The sequence below is a fragment of the Corythoichthys intestinalis genome, chromosome 9 (assembly GCF_030265065.1).
Source record: "Corythoichthys intestinalis isolate RoL2023-P3 chromosome 9, ASM3026506v1, whole genome shotgun sequence".
Lineage (NCBI taxonomy): Eukaryota > Metazoa > Chordata > Actinopteri > Syngnathiformes > Syngnathidae > Corythoichthys > Corythoichthys intestinalis.
This window is the reverse complement of record NC_080403.1, coordinates 19,979,434-20,000,247: the sequence shown is the minus strand read 5'-3', so window position 1 is coordinate 20,000,247 and position 20,814 is coordinate 19,979,434. Positions and strand designations below refer to the sequence as shown.

General features: G+C 42.1%; 1 protein-coding gene across 4 annotated transcripts in view; it reads right to left on the bottom strand.

Annotated features, from left to right (window-relative positions):
* ephb2b (eph receptor B2b) overlaps window positions 1-20,814 on the bottom strand; it is a 265,726-nt gene that overhangs the window by 33,725 nt on the left and 211,187 nt on the right. For all 4 annotated transcript variants that reach the window (XM_057846096.1, XM_057846098.1, XM_057846097.1 and 1 more), the window contains exons 6-7: window positions 11,739-11,863; window positions 4,220-4,382 (exon numbers count right to left, since the gene is read on the bottom strand). In XM_057846096.1, coding sequence (XP_057702079.1) covers window positions 4,220-4,382; window positions 11,739-11,863 — 288 coding nt within the window. The remainder of the gene's footprint in view (window positions 1-4,219; window positions 4,383-11,738; window positions 11,864-20,814) is intronic.

Here is a 20,814-nt window from a genome sequence, read left to right as displayed (position 1 = left end):
GTCAGTTGAGAGAGGTTTGATGGGCGTCTGGCATGAACTGCTCGCTTCAGGTCCCGCCACAGCATTTCAATGGGATTTAGGTCAGGACTTTGACTGGGCCAGTCCAGAACACGAATCTTCTTCTTTTTCAGCCATTCCTTGGTTGTATTGCTGGAATGCTTTGGATCATTATCATGTTGCATGATCCACCTTCTGCCAAGCTTTAACTTCAAAACAGATGGCGTCAGGTTATGCTCTAGGATTTGACAATATTCCTCAGAATTCATGATTCCCTGGACTATGTGGAGTTGTCCAGGTGCTGAGGATGAAAAGCAAGCCCAGATCTTGACATTCCCACCTCCATGCTTCACTGTTGGGAGAAGGTTCTTTTGGTGGTATGCAGTGTTGACTTTTCGCCAGACATGGCGGTTTTGGTTGTGACCAAACAGTTCAATTTTGCACCTACATCAGTTGATGAAAACTCTTTTTAATTTAGTCTCGACAACACAACTGTTAAAAAAACACCAAAAAAACTACTGAATTGATTGATTAGGAAATCAGGTTGAAATAATAGAAAATTCCAAAATGTTGAGGGGGTTCACAAACTTTTGAGCAGCACTGTAGATAGGCCCCCTATTAATCGGCCCTGCACCCCATTTCCCGTCAATATATTCTGAAGTCAATGGCTGGAACAAGTTGATTGTGAGCCAAATGTGACCATTCACTAAACAGGATTTATCTGACTGAATTCACTCACAAAGAAAAGACAGAACAATCTGCCTTCCCAAAAGAATTATATACCGCACTATAACTTTACAGGACGCTACTACAAATTTCACTCCTTCCCAAAAAGATCAGCAGATGTTACTATTGTAAATGTTATGTTGGGGTTATGAACGTGAAAACTTCCGACAAGTGCAATTATATGCTTATATTAATGACCATGAGTGTTAAAGACCAAATACTTGTGGGTGAATGTCGCTAAATGACTCTAGACGTGATCACAATTCTCCAAAGTTTATCCATCCATCCATCCATTATCTTCCGCTTGTTCCGGGGTCGGGTCGCGGTGGCAGCAGCTTTAACAGGGAAGCCCAGACTTCCCTCTCCCCAGCCACTTCAACCAGCTCCTCCGGCGGGATCCCAAGGCGTTCCCAGGCCAGCCGAGAGACATAGTCTCTCCAGCGTGTCCTGGGTCGTCCCCGGGGCCTCCCGCCGGTGGGACATGCCCGGAACACCTCTCCAGGGAGGCGTCCGGGAGGCATCCGAACCAGATGCCCGAGCCACCTCAGCTGGCTCCTCTCTACGCGGAGGAGTAGCGGCTCGACGCCGAGTCCCTCCCGGATGACCGAGCTTCTCACCCTATCTCTAAGGGAGAGCCCGGACACCCTGCGGAGGAAACTCATTTCGGCCGCTTGTATCCGGGATCTTGTTCTTTCGGTCACGACCCAAAGCTCGTGACCATAGGTGAGGGTAGGAACGTAGATCGACTGGTAAATCGAGAGCTTTGCCTTTCGGCTCAGCTCCTTCTTCACCACTACGGACCGGTGCAGCGTCCGCATTACTGCAGACGCCGCACCGATTCGCCTGTCGATCTCCCGCTCCCTCCTACCGTCACTCGTGAACAAGACCCCAAGATACTTGAACTCCTCCACTTGGGGCAGGATCTCATCCCCGACCCGGAGAGGGCACTCCACCCTTTTCCGACTGAGGACCATGGTCTCGGATTTGGAGGTGCTGATCTTCATCCCAACCGCTTCACACTCAGCTGCGAACCGCTCCAGTGAGAGTTGGAGGTCACGGCTTGATGAAGCCAACAGCACTAAATCATCTGCAAAAAGCAGAGATTCAATGCTGAGGTCACCAAACCGGACCCCCTCAACGCTTCGGCTGCGCCTAGAAATTCTGTCCATAAAAGTTATGAACAAAATCGGTGACAAAGGGCAGCCTTGGCGGAGTCCAACCCTCACTGGGAACGAATTCGACTTACTGCCGGCAATGCGGACCAGACTCTGACACCGGTCGTACAGGGACCGAACAGCCCTTACCAAGGGGCTCGGTACCCCGTACTCCCGGAGCACCCTCCACAGGATTCCCCTAGGCACACGGTCGAACGCCTTCTCCAAATCCACAAAACACATGTAGACTGGTTGGGCGAACTCCCATGCACCCTCGAGGACCCTGCTGAGGGTGTAGAGCTGGTCCACTGTTCCACGGCCGGGACGAAAACCACACTGCTCCTCCTGAATCCGAGATTCGACTTCCCGATGGACCCTCCTCTCCAGCACCCCTGAATAGACTTTACCGGGGAGGCTGAGGAGTGTGATTCCTCTATAATTGGAACACACCCTCCGGTCCCCCTTTTTAAAAAGGGGGACCACCACCCCGGTCTGCCAATCCAGAGGCACTGTCCCCGATGTCCACGCGATGTTGTAGAGGCGTGTTAGCCATGACAGCCCTACAACATCCAGAGCCTTTAGGAACTCCGGGCGGATCTCATCCACCCCCGGGGCCTTGCCACCGAGGAGCTTACCAACCGCCTCAGTGACTTCAACCCCAGAGATCGAAGAGCCCACCTCAGAGTCCCCAGACTCTGCTTCCTCAAAGGAAAGCGTGTCGGTGGAATTGAGGAGGGCTTCGAAGTATTCTCTCCACCGACTCACGACGTCCCGAGTCGAGGTCAGCAGTACACCATCTTCACTATACACAGTGTTAATAGTGCACTGCTTTCCTCTCCTCAGACGCCGGATGGTGGACCAGAATTTCCTCGAAGCCGTCCGGAAGTCGTTTTCCATGGCCTCACCGAACTCCTCCCATGTCCGAGTTTTTGCCTCGGCGACTGCCGAGGCCGCAGTCCGCTTGGCCAGCCGGTACCTGTCAGCTGCCTCCGGAGTCCCACAGGCCAAAAAGGCCCGATAGGCCTCCTTCTTCAGCTTGACGGCATCCCTTACCGCTGGTGTCCACCAGCGGGTTCGGGGATTGCCGCCACGACAGGCACCAACCACCTTACGGCCACAGCTCTGATCGGCCGCCTCAACAATGGAGGTGCGGAACATGGCCCACTCGGACTCAATGTCCCCCACCTCCCCCGGGACAAGGGAGAAGTTCTGCCGGAGGTGGGTGTTGAAACTCTTTCTGACAGGGGATTCTGCCAGACGTTCCCAGCAGACCCTCACAATACGTTTGGGCCTGCCAGGTCTGGCCAGCATCTTCCCTCGCCATCGGAGCCAACACACCACCAGGTGGTGATCAGTTGACAGCTCCGCCCCTCTCTTCACCCGAGTGTCCAAAACATGCGGCCGCAAGTCCGATGACACGATTACGAAGTCGATCATCGAACTGCGGCCTAGGGTGTCCTGGTGCCAAGTGCACATATGGACACCCCTATGTTTGACAAAGTTTATCCATCTATCGGATATTTGGACTTTAATTTTTACATGCTATAAAAAGAAAAGTTGGATCATTAGAAAGCCCAAGGTTTTCACAATGTCATTTTTCCCTACAATAAATAAGTTTTTTTCTTTAAAGCAAAAAGTCATAAGAAAAAAAATAAATAATAAAAAGTATAAAAAAAAAAAAAGCTCATTACTGTGGAAGTTATTTGAATGTTGTACAAATAAGTAATTTCATCCCAAAATAATTTTACAAGATTGAGAATTGACTGTATTAATATCAATGTTTGAGAACACGTTTAACCGTCTTACTTGTCCTATGATCCCTTTGAATGCATCCAACTTTAGGGTGATATTAAAGCAAACATGAAATCCATACCCCTAAGAATCCACTGCTGAACAATAAATAATCCTGTGTTTGACTGTAAAAATCACCACTAAGATGTTTTGTGTTGAAAGGTGCAGTATGTGTGTGTGTAAGTTGATGTACGACATTCCGGGCTAATGGCGGTCCTGGGAACTGCGGGCTGAAGGAAACGAGCTTTTCAGAGGGAAAAGCCACGAATGGTTGTAACATTAACCTACATGAGCGATGTAGTGTAATGAATATGTTCCTACTTCTGCACAGTGGATAGAGAAGTGGAGGAATCTGAGAAGGCATCAGTCATCCAAGACTTGAAGGCTGCTAGTCGCTATTAGCATTCCTTGTGTATACATGACCGCAACATAAGGCATAATTGAATTCCCATATTTGTAATTTGACGTCAATTTGCCTCACTATTTTAAGGGGCGTATAGTGATGATGTCATGGCGGCATTTAATTGGGAGAGCTGCATGTCGCTCCTCACCTTCCGTCATGGTCTGGAAGTACAGTTTGCCGCTGTAGCGTCCAAAGCCGGCGACGGTACGTGCTCGAACCTGGAAGACGTAGATGCTCCCTGGTTTGAGGCCCCGAATGACCGCCGTGTTGGTCTGGCTCCTGATTACGGTGGAGTTGTACTCTGACTGATCCTGTAGAGGAAGGAATTAGTCCATCGTGAGCGCTAATGCTAACAAAAATTGAAATTTCGTGGAAATCAGCATTTTTACATACTGTACATGGTTGCAGTTTAAATTGAGTTCATGATTAAAAAAATGTGTTTGTCTGCCAAAATAATCTTTGAGTAAGAACTAAGGTAAAAGATTAATCAATTTTACTTCGAAATCATCTAATTAAACATCACAATTTTGAAATCACCAAGGCCACATTCATGTGCGCTCGACTGACCCAGGATCTGTTGTGATAAATAAGGACGTATTCACACCAGGAAAAGTCCATAGTTCACTTTCTTTGGTCCAGACCAAACTACAATCTGGTCCAGACCAAACTACAATCTATCGTTTTTGGTTTGAAACGGTTCCTTTTCAAATTTCAAAAGAGTCCCAGGATTTGAAAACAAACCCACACGTGTACAAACATTGTTCAATCATTGAACAAAATGGTCTGTGTGGGGTAACACGTCAAAATATGGAAATTAACAGTCATGGAAAACCAGTGTGCTGCATTCCTGCTCAAAATGATTTGTTTTATCCAGTCACAAGCATTTGAGGGAAATTTGGATCATCAAAGGCTTTTGATGCAACATCAATTTTACAAGAACATATTTGCAATTGTACCTGAACGAAGAGTTTATCAAGAAGCCCATGTAGGAGAGCTATTCGCACCCAAAGCGTGTTATCAGCAATTTTTATGTCGGGTCAGCTTTAGTTTAGTCAGCTTTGGCTTCAGCAGTCTCTGGGAAATCTCTGTGCATGTTGGAAGCCATACACAGATAGTCCCCAGGTTAGGACATACCTGACTTACATGATTTCGACTTTACGACGTCTGTCTGTTTTTTTTTTTTTAAATAATGTTGACTTTTGTTTTGTGATGCATGCTTTTACTAATGACATGCAAGTGAGAGCGCATGAGTGCATGTACACATGAAGAAGAACGTATTTGCGCACACGAAGAAGACCACACGGGCACGTACACACACGAGGAAGAGCGCATTTTGTTCCCAAGAAGAAGTCGCGCAGCCGAATGAGAAAGCGAGGGCAAAGCCTGCAAGCCTGTGCGCACATTTGTTGCTTGTGAAGCATCCACAGAGACCACATCTGTATATAAAACCTTTTGTACCATTAATTGTGCGTTTTCAATTGTTGTCGAATACTTGTGGCGAATTAATGTTATCGTTTAAGATGATGTGCGGACGCTTACTGATAGATGCTAAACGTTTGTGCGGATTGTTATTGCTTTATCACCAGCTAGTTAAAAAACGCAAATTTGAATTGCTGTTATTAAACATGAAACTGATTTCATTTTTATTTAGTTACATTCTACAAGTGTTGGTGTCATGAGCAGCTGAATAAAGTCAGCATACCACACAGATGTCTGACATCTTAGCGTAGCTCGCTTAGTCTTAGTCTAGTTAGGATTTAGCTACAGCCTCTTGGCGAGGGCAGTACAAAGATGTTTCATAAATGTTTTTGGATAGTTATTTTGAGATTTAGAGGGTATTTAGGGGTACTTAGAGGGTTAATTCCGATTTTCGCGGAAATTGCGTCGCCAGCATAGAAACAGAACTCGTTCGTAGGGTTCGGGGACTACCTGAGTTCAAAACCTTTCACCAGAAGATGTTTTTAGGTAGGTTTTATTGGTTTATGGCTGTTATATAATACTGGGTGAGGCAGCAAATGAATGAATTATGTAGGTCTTTATATTAGCTCATTGCACTGTATGCTTTTGTACTGTGCATAATTTAAGAAATCGTGTCGGGAGACTGTTACATGCCAAAAAAAAAAAAAAATTTCAGAACTGGTTCAAACCACGGTGTGGTCACATTGCCACATATAGCAAACTGCACTACGATTCAGTACCACCTCTCCGGCTGTATGCTCCACATTAGAGTTCACAGGTTTGTATTCACACTACCCCAAAATGTGCGCACCACGAACTTTTTGGATTTAGTCTGAGCCAAACAGGACAGGTTTTTGCTCTTTTCTGGCATTTCTGCCAATTTTTACAGGGAAAAAAATCATTACACATTTTAACAACACATTCAGAAAAAAATACTTTAGAGTATTTAAAATTATATCAATAGATATACCGTTACTGTGAAGAGATTCAATTTATCCCAAGTTATTGAATTTTATGCTACATCACTTAGCCCAGCAAAGGTTAAGTTTGTTAGAAAAATATTTTTAGATACAGTATAACTTCTGGATATAGGAATAATTAAAGCAGATTGACTGTGTTTAAAAGAAGGCTAACTTTGATTGGAAATCACCGTCAGCCCAACCAGTTAAAGTAGATCGCATCTATTGCATTGAATTAGTTTTTATTAGTGACTATGAGGAAGTTTAGTTAAGTATTGTATTTTATTCCTTGTTTTATCACTTCACTGATTTTTTTAAACACACAAAGCATGAAACTCAGAATACAAATAAAAAAAAAAGAAGAATTACAATGTAAAGAAATCGCATATGTAAAAGGTACGACTGTATAGAGTTCACAGTTCAGTGACTGTTGTCATTCACAGGTCTTGTGACCATCAGAGCCGTCTGGTAGACTAGAGGAGGCTGACATGTCTGAGCCCCCTTTTGAGCTGCTTCCCATCAGCCCAAACGTCACTCAGTGTGCACTCGTGGGCCACAGCGGGGAGCCCGAGTCGATCGTTTTGACAGCCCCCCCACTTTCTCGTGTGCCTACGCTTGTATACTTTGTATGCGACTGCGAGCGCATGTTTCTCGGGCGTGTTCCTATGAGAACGAATGCTGCTTTAAAAAAAATGAAAGAAAAATCCGACAAGGAGTCAGTGCAGTCTTGTTTTGCCCACAAGTCTCTCAGGCATTTCAAATGCAGAGCCCGTTGCGGTTTCATATCTTTAGTGTCTGTGTGAGGACACTCAATAGATTCGTGAGTTGTATAATGCAACAGCATACACTATAAAATAAAGTTATGCCTCTATCGAAGTAATCATTTAAAACTTGTTGACCAGTGAGGGAAGTAGATATATCGATTTCTGGACAATAAATCACCCCACCCCCCCAAACCCCCCCATAATTTAGCTGGACTTGTGACTTGTTTTTTTTCCCTTCACACTGCCCCAATAGCAGGCGACTGCGTGCTGGATCCGGCCTCAGCTCGCCAGATCTGTATAGCAATCACACCCGCTTAACGTCAGTACGCCAGATGCGGCCCGGATCAGCACTATGACAGTTCAAATGATAGGGTACGCACTGTTCCGTGCACACCGGACATGTTCAAACTCCCGCTTAACGTCAGTGCGCCAGATGCGGCCCGGATCCGCACTATGATTTTGAAGTTTGAAGTTATGAAGTTTTGTCTTAATTGTCGCCTTGATTGCACAGATGGTGAGCCTGGGACCAGGTGCTGCTGATCATCGTCAGCAGCTTACTTAAACCGGTCCTTGGCCTCACATCATCACCAGATCAACAACTCACCTACAGGTATGTGACTTTCAGCAAACAAAGAATCTTGTAATGATACTGAGCTCATTTTTGTGTTTTTCCCCCCATAGATCCTATACTGCTCGTCTGGCAAAATGCCTACCTGTTCTCACCAAAATGCCCACCGGATTCTTTGGACACTATCTACCACTCACTCTCATCATCAATGAATTGGGTCCCCTGTTACCCTAGCACCTTAACAAATACAATATGTTGTTTACAGTCTAAAAATGGGTCATCTGTAATGTGAAGTTGCTTGTTCCAATTAAAATATTTTGTGAAAAAACAATATTAGATTGTTATGTTGTTGTATGTTGCATTAATATATTAGCATTAATAAATGGCATGAAAAAGAAGTGTTGTTAATTTTGCTTTCAATAGACAAATTTGCAATATAAACACATTACAGAATGATACATTGAACAAAATGGACTCCAAATTTAATACTGAAAACCGTTTTGATACAAATCTGGCCCAGAGTGGGTAACATGTGTGCCATATCCGGGCTATAGACCCTACCCACGTGACGTCACAACTCCTTCCTCCTGACTGGTGCCGCCCAATTGTCCGTCAACACATCATGTTTACCTGTTACAGCTACGTACATTCCTCCTATTTACGACGTGTTTTTCTGCTCGTTAACATTAATAATCAAAATGGTGAAGGCGTGTGTGGCGGTCGGTTGCAATAACAGAGAAGATAGACGGAGAAGACGGAGAGACTTGAAGTTCTACCGGATTCCGAGAGACCCGGAGAGAAGAGAGCGAGATGGGCTGCTGCAATTCGACGAGAAAACTGGGCTCCAAACGATTACCACAGATTATGTAGTAGTCATTTTATATCTGGTAAGATGCATTTAATATATATTTAGAGGGTTTGGGGCTGACAACCACAATTAAGATCATTGCTAGGCTAATCGCCGACAACATACACATATGTATGTAGTGAGAGTGCTATCGCTAAACCATATAAACATTAAAAGCCCTAACTCCATTGACAAACGACATGAAATACATTAGACTTGACAGTGGATGTTAGCAATAACAAAAGATTTTGAATTGAAAATTTCGTAACTCACCTTTCCAAGCACAAGATAGATTCCTGCCGAATTTTCGTGGACGAGGACCTGTTTCACCCAACCAGCAACGAAGTATTTATAAGCCTCCAAGCTCTTAAAGTTTTTCAAACTTTCGTGAGAATAGGCTGATTTTGTGTGGACAAGATAGTTGTACATATCAGGGTAGCTAGCAGATGTCAGGCAAATACGACGGAGACAGCGGGTCGAAAAACATCGATTTAGGCATCAAATATGGATCTGGCGAATGGATAAACTGAAGCTTTTCCACATAACGCCTTTTATGCAACGCATCAAGTGAGTTTACGGCATCCGAAAGCACCGCGTGTTCCATGAAATGCATAATAAATTGCTCGATCAATTGAGACCATTGATAATACAGACACAAAATGACAGACAAGGGGGCGGAACCATACAGCGAGCACGTGATTTTGTGACGTCGGTGGGTAGGGTCTATACATTAATGTCGTGTCTGCTACTTTGGACCAGTCCTGGCCCAAAACTGGTTGCTGATCCGGCAAGTGGTTTCTTACTGAGTTCGGGCAATTGTTCAAAAAGACACTGGGGCGGATCAGTTTCACGAAGTCAGGCCGAAATTTGCAGTACATCTGGCCCAAGTCCGCTCCAGTTATATTTTGCTATCTGGGTGATAGCCGCAAGAAGTGCAATGGGCGTACTCTCTACTCCTAGAATTGCTTACTGAAGGTACTGAGTTACTGAAAATTAAGACTTTTGTGGATTTGGTAGTGTTTTGAAGTGAGATAAGGAGTTTGGTTACCAAATCATCGGAATAACTGTTAATATGTTACGTTAACAGATGCCAAGTCAGCCTTTTTATTAGTATTGGGGTGCTTTCACACTAGCACTGTTTTCTAGCACTGAGTTCTTTTTCCCAAACAAACGAACGCCGCTCCGCTAAAAAATCGTGGGTCTCGGTTCGCTTTAAGCGCATCCTGCTTCACTAACAACCGGAGCAGGGTGTGCTTTGACTTTATGTGCAGCGTCACAGCCTAGAGCTATGAGTCTCCAGGCTGTGACGCTACACGCAGTACATCCTTGGAAGCGGAAGTACAGCGTGGATGGTATTCAAAATAAACAATGGCAAGATGAGCGATGATTAAACATGGCCAAATGTTGTTGTGCTGCGCTAAGCAGTTGCATTTGATACACAGAATTGGGTTGTAATGTGGTGGTTGTGTTTTGCATCCTGTTCCTGAAAGGACCGTGTGAGAGTGACAGTGGCCGAGACAGGCCAGAGCCTCTCGGGGCGGCCTTTTCATGAGTCTCGCTCTCCTGGAAGTGGTGACAATTTAACAGTCCAAAAAGTCATGAAAGTGAGAGCAATCGCATGCCTGTATGACTCGGGGTACCACGTGGTTCCCTTTCGTGGTCTATTTTTCCCCTATCCATTTTTTAATATACTCCAGTTCGCTCGGCATAGAGTCCTGAGGGAGCGAAACGCCGCTGGCCGAGCGGCAGCGTCAAAGCACTACGCTATGGCAGTGCACACTTCCTCCCTCCCAGGAGGGAGGTATTTCCTCTTCTATTTGTCCAATCAATGGGTGCACCTTTCGTCCACCTGATGCTACTCGGAAAGTTCGGTTGGCGCAGTGTGTATGCTGAACATCTTCAGCAAGTCATTTGTTGTTGCGAGGTAGCTATCCAACCGGACCCTGGTCCTCTTGGTCTAATGTGATAGCGCCCTGAGTGTAATGTTTGTTGGTCTGTGATGAAATACAATTCCAACCAAAATGCGTGTGGAAAGTGGAGTATAAGTATTTTCCACCGCTTCATTGTGCATTTTTGGCCGTATTTTCACTTTTTCACATATACTGTAATTAGATTTTTTTTTTTAAACTAAATCCTAAATTTTCACATTCAAATCCAATCAGAATTTGAGTTTGCAGGTAGTCCCCCGGTTACGAACGAGTTCCGTTCCCAAGCTTGCAATGTAACCCGTATTTTCTCGTAAATCAGAATTAAACCTTTAAGTACCTTGAAATACCCCGTAAACATCAGAATAACTGTCCAAAAACATTCATTATATGTCATATTAATAAGATAAAGTAAAAAAGTAAGACACTGTGAGGTACTTTGTGTTTAATGCCACTAGATTCAATGATTATTCGGGCTTTAAAAACCGGATCGGGACTTGCAAGAGGAGTCGACGGCGGGGGAGAAGCAGTAGCAGCAGCAGCAGCATGAGAACAAGGAAGTGGGACCTGACGCTGTCAGGAACTGCAGGTCGCAGGCGACGCTGCTGCTGCTGCTGCTGCTCCCACGTCGTCAACTCCTCTTGGAGATCTAAAGATCCTGACATGGCTAGAACTAAGTACTGTTTACGTGACAAAAGAAAAAAAAAAAAAAAAAAAAAAAAACCCGATTGGTTACCAAATGGCGGATGAGACTCCGACGTCTAAAGTCAAAGTCGGGTACGTCGTAAACCGGGGACGACCTGTATTCTCAATTTTGATATTTCAATTCCATATATTCCTGGAGAAACTTTTCAGATGTTCAGACTTTTGACCAGAATGTCACTTTATTTGACCCAACTGCCATAGAATTCACATGAATGTCTTCAAAAATTGCATTATTTTAGCAGTAGTTAGGTTTATCTTTACTAATATAATGTTAAATTTTTTTTAGAAGACAGTGGAACCTGTCTTCTAAAAAAAACAACAACAAAAAAAAAACAACTAACGTATCCATTTTTTTCCTCTTCAAAGTGCATTTTTTGTCTTGTGCGACATATATCCCAGTGCGTATTATAATAAAAAAAAAAAAAAAAGGTCAAAGAGTACCTTTTCATAGTACTGCAGTTCATAGTCCAAGATGACCCCATTTGGCTGGTCGGGCTGGGACCAAGAGAGAGTGATGCTGTCCACACTGCGGCTCACTTGGTGCATGATGGACACAGTTGACGGAGCTGTGGACAGACAACAGGGTTGACATCATTGTTGATCCAAACACTTACTGGATATGCAAATCAGTGCGGGTCTACTGCTTCTTTTTGATTGCAATAATCACCACTCATCACTGTTGGTACACTCCAACAAACAGATACAAAGAGGCATTGTTATTTAATTTAGCCGTCTGTATTTTTCTCTCTCTAAATAACAGCTTGAAGCTCACTAGCAGCAGTTTTCCGTGCTTGGAAATTACATGTTTTGGCCTTTTCCCCCCTTTCTGCATAGATTGCCGATCTTCCCGTGGAGACACACAGCTGCTCCTCTGTTCAGAAGGTAGGAAGACCAACATGATGGTAACTAAAAACTCCCATCCTTGCAGCAATGTGTGGAGTTTTAACAAGCATTTGGCAATATCAGCTAAAAATAATGACATTTTGACATTAATTGACAGTGGGAGGTTTTTCTTAAGGAGAATTGACTTTCTAATGATTTGTGTAAAAAAGTTAGCTCTGAGGAATGCTGTTAAACCTTTCACTATCTTTTGTAATACTTTAGGGCGCCGACAATTCCTGATTGCTTGGCCAAGCTGTCGACACGGTGGATGTGTGAATGCTAACGCAACACTAAAAACTAAGGCACCATATGTGAGGCTAAGGCTAAGTTTATCCATTAATTTTAAACTCATAAATGCATTACGAATACTCAAAAAAAGTTACTTTAGAGAACTTAAACATTTGAGTTACCTACTGAAATGCTTAAGTTAGCATGGCTATAAGGAAAATGTATTTATTACAGGGTGTTTAGATCAGTTGTGTGCTCTCCGCTGCCATGGGGGCACATTTTTGTTCAATCAATCAAACATAACCCCAGTTTGAAAATTAACAGAGTTTACAGCCGTATTATTATTATTTTTTAATTCAAGTGTAATTGGTTTCAACTGCAGCCAACTTTAGTTTCACCGTGTACGCACAGTATATTGCATGGACTGCTGCTTCGATGAATGAAAATGCTGTTACTGTCTTTATCAGTGCACAGTTTTTGTTCAATTATATAGAACCTAACAGCAACAGATTGCTAACTATGTATTCCACAAAAAATGTCAATGTTAAGTGCTTGGCTGCAATTAATGGTGTCATACATCCAATCCATTTCAAGTGGAAGGATTCGTTCATTCGCTGCCACCCTGCCAGTTCAAATGAATTAGGCGTATACTGTTGCTAACCTCATTTCAATCCACAGCAGAAGGATGACAACAACTTTTAACATTTTTCTTGTTTATTAGTTGTATCTTTGACTGTCCTAGATTGATTGTTCAAGGGTTCATTTTAAAGTTATCAAAAAACTGTTTTACATGGCTGTTATGGACAATTCAGTTTTCAATTAAACTATCAGGCATATTTTTTGCGATATGGTAAGAAGCCTAAATACCTGAAAATATTGATACAAGCACGGAGAACATGCAAACTCCACACGGGAAGCCCGGAACTGAGATTTGAACCGGCTTAAATGTCAGTTCGATAACAGTCGGTTGGGACTGATGTTAACATCACTGTGGGTGGCCGGTGACCTGCAGCTCGGTGCACTCGCACGCTACAAACACCATCACGTCAACGCCTTAGACGGCCATTACGATTAGTTCAGGGCGCCGCGGGTCAATGTCAAGACAAGGGAAGCACAAGTTAAAAAGCACGTGTGACACAACAACAGGAGGCGTGCCGAGAAAGATTTATGGATACAAGTCGGTCGGCATGTTCACCCGCACCCCCTACCGAACACACACAGCGGCTCCCCCAGAGTTCCTGGGACATATGTTCTACTGAGTAGAAAGCGACGGCGACCGCACAATTGTATAGGCTGTAATAATGGACCGTGCAGCTGCAATGTTGGGTTTCTCCTGTGCAATTTGTTGCCTTTGTGTGTAAGGACAGCGGCGACTAAGCAAAGCCAGCGGTTCAAGGCCTCTGATAAAAAGCCTCAAGTAGTCTTGAATGTCATCTTGCAACCTGATGAGAGGTTGAGTCCAAAATGAACTTCAACAATCTGATTTTATTTATACTTATTTAAAAATCAATGATCGCAGACATCAAATGCAAGACACGACCTCAGTCCTCACCCGCTTGTTTGCAGTCACCTGCCTAATAAAGCAATCAGTCCTCTAAGTGGAACTCACGAGTATCCCGTTACGGATGCACACAAACTCGGGACCAGCACATGGCCGCATTTCCATTAAAGGCACGCACAGTAACCCGATCCCAGGCCTGAGAAACAAAGGCGGCTCGTGCGTTGGCATACACGGTAGTGACGCACGCCAGTGGGACGCAGCACAAGTCTCTGCATCAGTACTGGAGACGTCGAGAGGCTCACATCATCTAAAGCGGCAGACCGTGAGCGCAGGGCAAAGTCGATGACTTCAAATGTCACATATTACTGATTCACCTGTCTAAATACAGAGAGTCCTACATTTACAAAAGTCCTGATGCAGAAACTTTTGATCTGTGTGGTGCGTAATTAACTAGTTAGTATGAAAATTCCAGACATGACTTGCTGGAATAGTGATACGGAAAATCTTTGCTATTCACCAGTGTTGACTTTTTATAGGGCAGTCATTTAAATACTGTGAAATAAATATTAAAAATAAAACTTTAGGGTGTAAATGGGGCCATAACCATTTTTTTTTGGTCTTGATTTTATCACTCCAAATTTTATTAATTTTGTTCTTATTGACATTTGAATAATACACTAAATAATACAAATTGACTATAGTGAGAATATAAAAAAATAATAATGTTAAATTTAACCCCAGGTCTTACGGTATGTGTTGCCGTAGTAAGTAAAAAAAAAAAAAAAACAATTTTGGAAAACCTGTTGACATGGGATGTCAAATCCATTTCAACAGCGAGTGGCTGAAAGCAATCATCCAGCTCCAATGGGCCAGTTATTTTGATTTTTTTCAAATTATTACAATTTTAAAAAATTGATATATGGCGGAAAACACTCAGGTGACTTGAAGTTCCGCTCTGAGACCCCCAATTTGGCCAAATTTCAAAATTGTCTGATATGCATGTGTGATACATTATTGGAAAGCTTAAAATCTCCAATTTCTGGGGGACGAAAAATTTTGAACAGGAACGCACTTTAAAAAAATATATGTTTTTGAAACAGCAAAAGCCTATCTGGAGGCGAGAGCAACCGAGAGCAGAATTACAGACGCCATGACTTTAACGAGATATTATCGCGCACTTACCTTGTTTCGATCCAAAACCTCAATGTAGCATGTATCACTGAGTGTCAAGACACAATTGTGAATGCCCACAGCTGGATTTTTTGGGGATTTTATGTGTGAAACAAGGCAATATAACAAGGGTCGCGATGCAGAAATCGCAGACATCAAGGAGTGGTCGAGATTTTCTTTTTCACATATTTACCCCTTTAAATTTTTTTTTTTTTTTTTTTTTTTTTTGTTTGGATCGATTATTTATCATCTAACATATCGGAGAAAATGTAACAGTAACAAAAAAATACAATTAATCGATAGTTATGAGGTAGATATCGTGACTTTTTTACAGACTCCGTTTTTTTCATTGTGACGCCATTTGTTTAAAAGTTTAAAATATGCGAGTGAATAATTTTTTAAAGTCGTTTTTTTTTTTTTTTTAAACAAAATATTAGATATCAAGTAATGATTCTAAGCTAAAAATGACAGACATTTTGAATAATTTAATTAATTACCTTAGTTTTATGGCTGGGTTAAAACAAAAGCGATTGTGTGACGTCTGTAAACGGGGGTCTTCAGGGTAAAACTGACAAATTAAAAATAGTTTGGGGGCTTAATGTGCCATGAATCTGCTATGGCAGCATATAAACATATTGTTCTATCAAACACAACAATTGTTCTGGCTTAAAATACAGCAGTTTCTTTTAAAGAAGAGTGCAAGAGCAGAAACTTCTTTTTCAGTCTTGTCTGTGTTTTCCGCCATATATAATTTTCTTTTTTTTTTTTCATTACTATTACTATACACTACTTTTTCCCCAAATGGATCCTTCAATCAATCCATTCATTTATTTAAAATTGTTTATACATTTTTTTTGCTTTGCCCATTACAAAATACGTGCAGGCAACACTAATGTAACAATTTGATGTCAAATGGGGGCCGCAAAATAATGTCCCCTGTGCTGCAATTGGCCCATGGGCTGCTGGTTTGATACCCTTGACCTATATAATGTGATAAAACATTTAAGGGGAAAAAAAATCATAATTCATACATGAAAAACCTATGGGGCGCACATATAAGTGTTTTCCACACAAGTTTAGTATTTATATTTCCAATGATAATTTTTTAAATACTGGATTTGAATACGGCTAGTGATAGACTACACTGTCTTCTTACCTATAGTACGTACAAATTCCAGTAGTAGTAATTGAACTCCATCGTGAAAAGATTCAAGGTCTTGCCTTTATCGCTGTCCCACCCTCTTGTTGCAACAAAAGAAAAAAAATATAGAAAGTACCCAATTCCATTCTATTAAGAACTGAACAAAATCATCAATATGTTTTTCCAACTATTTTATAGAATGAAGGCTGGCTCATCAAGGACGGTCACATTCTTTCAAGGGAGGGAGAGGCGGCTGAATACAAGCACTCTATTCATATTCCTCCCAAATTAATCAACTGGTGATAATGGAAAGGACAGGGATTGTATGATCACCTAATTAAATTAAATGGCTGATTTGGGAAGATAAATGTTCACATGAATAGTACCGCAGGTTTGCCACATCCTATACCGAGGTCAGACATTAGAGCGTGTGAGTGCTAGAGAAACACTAACACGCTGAACAAATTGTTCACTTATGAATAGATTCGATTAGAAAAGAAAATGAGTAAACACAAAAAAACAGCTCTTGGGGAAAGGTGGGGGGATAATTCATGTCAAGGTTGCTGACTTCCATTGAAAGGGGGCAAATTTTCCTATTACCAGTAGCCTATATGTCAGTCTCATCAATGATGTTAATGAGAAACAAGAATTAAAAGTTGATTAAGGTGGAAACCATCTAGAAAATGACAAAAGTAAGTAGATAGAGATGAAAATAACTTTCATGGCATGTTTGGGGACATTCAGACATGATCAGACACTACTAAAAAAATCCTACCAAAACTGTTCTGTTGGAATTCTATAAGACAGCATAACACCTTCATCGTTTACATCCCAGTGGAAGAAATCTTGTCTAATACAGTGAAAAAGCTGATTTTTTTTTTCTGGTGTATAATAATGGAGAAAAACATAAATTAAAGACTATTTACAGGAAGTGGCTGCCTGCCATGGCAGCAAATATTTGTTCAAAGCCGTAACTATTTTAGCCAATGAAATGCGAGTAACCTAGTTTACTTGTGACGTCAATAATACTCACAAGCCCCGCTCACACACATATCCCGGTCAATTCCCGTGTAAGGTGACACAGGATTTACTCGCGTCATTGCTTTCAAGCATGGAGAGACATCCCGGGAATGACATGGAGAGATATCCCGGGGATGACGTGGGTTGGACACTTTCACACACTTGTCCCGTGCAGCCCACTCGCGCTCGGTGTGCGGGGAGGGCTGCCGCCGCGATTTTATAACCCAGATATTATGTCATTTTTCATTTACGTCGGCATTGGTTGTCACATTCTGTTGGTCAAATCGTGTTTTATTACAGAGTCTGTTGTGGGAGTGTTCCCAACTTCGTAACTGCAGCCAATTCAAGATCATCAAGACAGTATTTAAGCCCAGGCGATCCAAGAGAAGGGTGCCAAGGGTGACTACTTGCTGGGCGTCATTCGACAACTTTTATTCTCAAATTTCGTGCATTTGCTAGCTTGTTTGTCTGTCGCTCTCCTTGTAAAATCACCTAAGTTGTGCTGGTATTTGAGTTTATTTGTTTTGTTGTCTTATCGGCTATCTGCCTACCTGCCGCTCAGGTTAGTATTATTGATTCCCTTCGACCTACTGTCACGGACCCAGTGTGTTATTCCCCCTTTTCCGCGATCGCGTGTATTTTTGTTTGTATTTAAATAACCCTTGAACGCATCCAGTGCTTAATTTGTAAATCATATGAGAGCACAGGGATGACGGCACGGGGACAGGTCCCGGAACTAGAGCTGGGAATCTTTGGGCACCTAACGATTCGATTACGATTACGATTCAGAGGCTCCGATTCGATTCTAAAACGATTATTGATGCACCCCCCTCCTTTTTTTTTTTGTTTTTTAATGTTTTGTACATTAGTTCCAAAATTGTTCAAAAATACTCTCAGGCTAAACCAAACTACTATTTCAGTATCAAGTTAACATATAGCAGTAAACAAATATACAAAAATAACAGTAAATATAAAACTCCAGTCCCCATTCTGTATCAGCAGCTTTAAACTACATTCAATTAATTTAATGTTGTGAATCAACCATTAAAGTTGTTATAATTGCTCCCGTTAATCCATAATTTCCCTTTTGTCTACTTTCGACATTTGAAAGTTTTAAAACTATTTTAAAGATAGATTCAAGTCAATATTTTACCGATTTAGGAGTATTTTAGATAAAAAGTTAATTAGGTTTGCTTGGAAGGTTCGCTACAACAGCCTTGCAGGGAAGTGTACTGCTTTAAGATGGCGGCCGTTTGCTAACGCCCGCATCTAGCTTTTTGTAGGTGTGCTGCTAACGCTACCGAATCTATATTGCATCTAGTCCTATATAAATGATATCTACCGTAACATGTGGATGTACTCTTTGTAGCAGCTTTTCGGCAGCAGTCAGGATGATGTTGTGTTTTTTTATCTCGTGGCATGAGTTGAGCTAGAGCCGTGAGTTGAGCATTGGCGTTACCCGAGGGGCCGGGTAATGAGAAGCATGATGTTTAGCTACTCTCGCTCCGTTGCTCATTGACCGCGCGGCGCGCTGTGTTGTACTTCCGCTTTACTTGGCATATTTCAATAATCGGAATTTGGATGTTTGTGAATCGTTCTCTAATCTTCCACGGCCGAATCGCGAATAATCTAAGAATCGGAAATTTTGCACACCTCTACCCGGAACATATTGTAATAGCCCGAATGGGGAAATAGAAAGGAGAGGAGTGAATAATGACTTCCTTCACTTTATTGTGGTAATAGTTAAATAACAAATAACAAAAATAACAGCGGACTGTTGCAACATGCGACCGCCAACTTTGCGTTCACGCCGCATTCTTCTCCTCACTTCCTGCTACGTCACCACTCTGTTGTCCGATGGCCCCTTCACGGGCCCGCACACAGTTACGGACATTACAGTATGCAGAAAATGGTGCTGAAAACAAAACGCAAATGCCCACTTGCCATGCTGTGGGACTTTCCTTTTTTCTTTCTTTTCAATGTCCTTTTCTGACTCATTTTGAACTATCTTCCTTCTTTTTGAAAAAAGACAGTAAATGCAACTGTCTTTTTGGCATGTTGAAATACTGTTTGATCCTGGCTGCTTGCTCCCAAGATGCCACAAATTTCAATTTATTATTATTATTATTTTTTTTAAATGTCAGTGGCGTGATTTGTTTGTCCAGCTTCTCAGTGCATTAAAAATCTCCGACTCTTTCAAATAACATTACATTTTTATAAACAACATGCAATTCTTGGGATTTGTTGTGTAAATGAATTCATGCATTTTATTATTTGATTTTATACTGTAATGTCCTAACGGTGTGTAATATTATGATGTAATGTTTTCCGAGGCACCCTGAAGTGCACGCAATGTTACTGTTGTTCGGGTCACGGGAGTGCGATAGAGAGGCACAGGCTCTATCTATCGCTCCGCACAGCCTGCCGAGAGCCCCAAGCTGTGTTCCTACTGTTAGTTCCATGTGTTAATAGAGAAAAAGTTGTCGGCACGTCGTGTGTTCGATACCTTTGTCTACAAAAAGCTCATAACAAGACACTATGCACGATCCGTTTACGAGACGCTGGGAGTGGAGAGCTGTGAGTAGTAGGAGGCGAGGGGGAGACGAGCGAGAAGCATAAGTTTGCGGTTGAATGTGGCGGCAGTCTGCTATTATTTTGTTTATTGTTTTTAGGGAGGCCAAAATGAAGAGGTGCCCGAACATGTTCCGGCTCAAATTAACCCCTGAACGCATCCCTCCGTTGTTTGTGCTTTGAGGTACAAACTTGTTTCCACAGTTGCGGACCCTAACATCGGCAAGAAAAATAAACCACATATTTCCGAAGATGGACGATGGACTCTCTTTCTTGGCTCTACGATCCAGTAGTAATTTAACACTTTACTGACAAATGTATCACATTTGATACACATAAAATTTTATGATTTTCCTTTGAAAAAAAAAAAAAAAATATGGATGCAAGTCAATACATGCATCTGCAGGTTCCATGAGAAAAAAAAAACAGGATTTAGCTAGGGTTATATATATTAGAGCGCTTATTACACATATTCATTTTGACATTTCTTTTTACAAATTTTAAAAAAAGGTTTCATTAGGATGAATAATCTGAAATTGATTCATGTTGCAGGTCTTTAAGGGTTAATTTCGTTATGTTTTCAGTTTAATTTAGCTATTTTCAGCTTGCCATGTTGATAATTGCATTGTTTGTTTACTGCTTTTCGTCTTATTTTTAAGAAAGCGGAAGTGACGATCGACCCGCCATGATATTTACGTCATTAGCCATCGTGCTGTGACCCGTGAATTAACGGCTGCTTTCACGCACACCGCTTACCTGGAAAGTCCTGGACATTATACTAAGACGCGAAGCGTTAAATGTCTGCGTAATCTCAATGTCAGTTGACCTGGGAACTTGCTTTTACACACAAGGGGTGCCCATTTAAATCCCCAGATTTAAACGGTGTTCAGGTGTATGTGAAAGTGGCTGTATTTGACTATCGTGGGGAAAACTTCAACTGTCAATTTCTGAATTTGTAAGGTGTGTAATTTTTGTGTGTGTTTAAACATTATTTTCTTTATTGT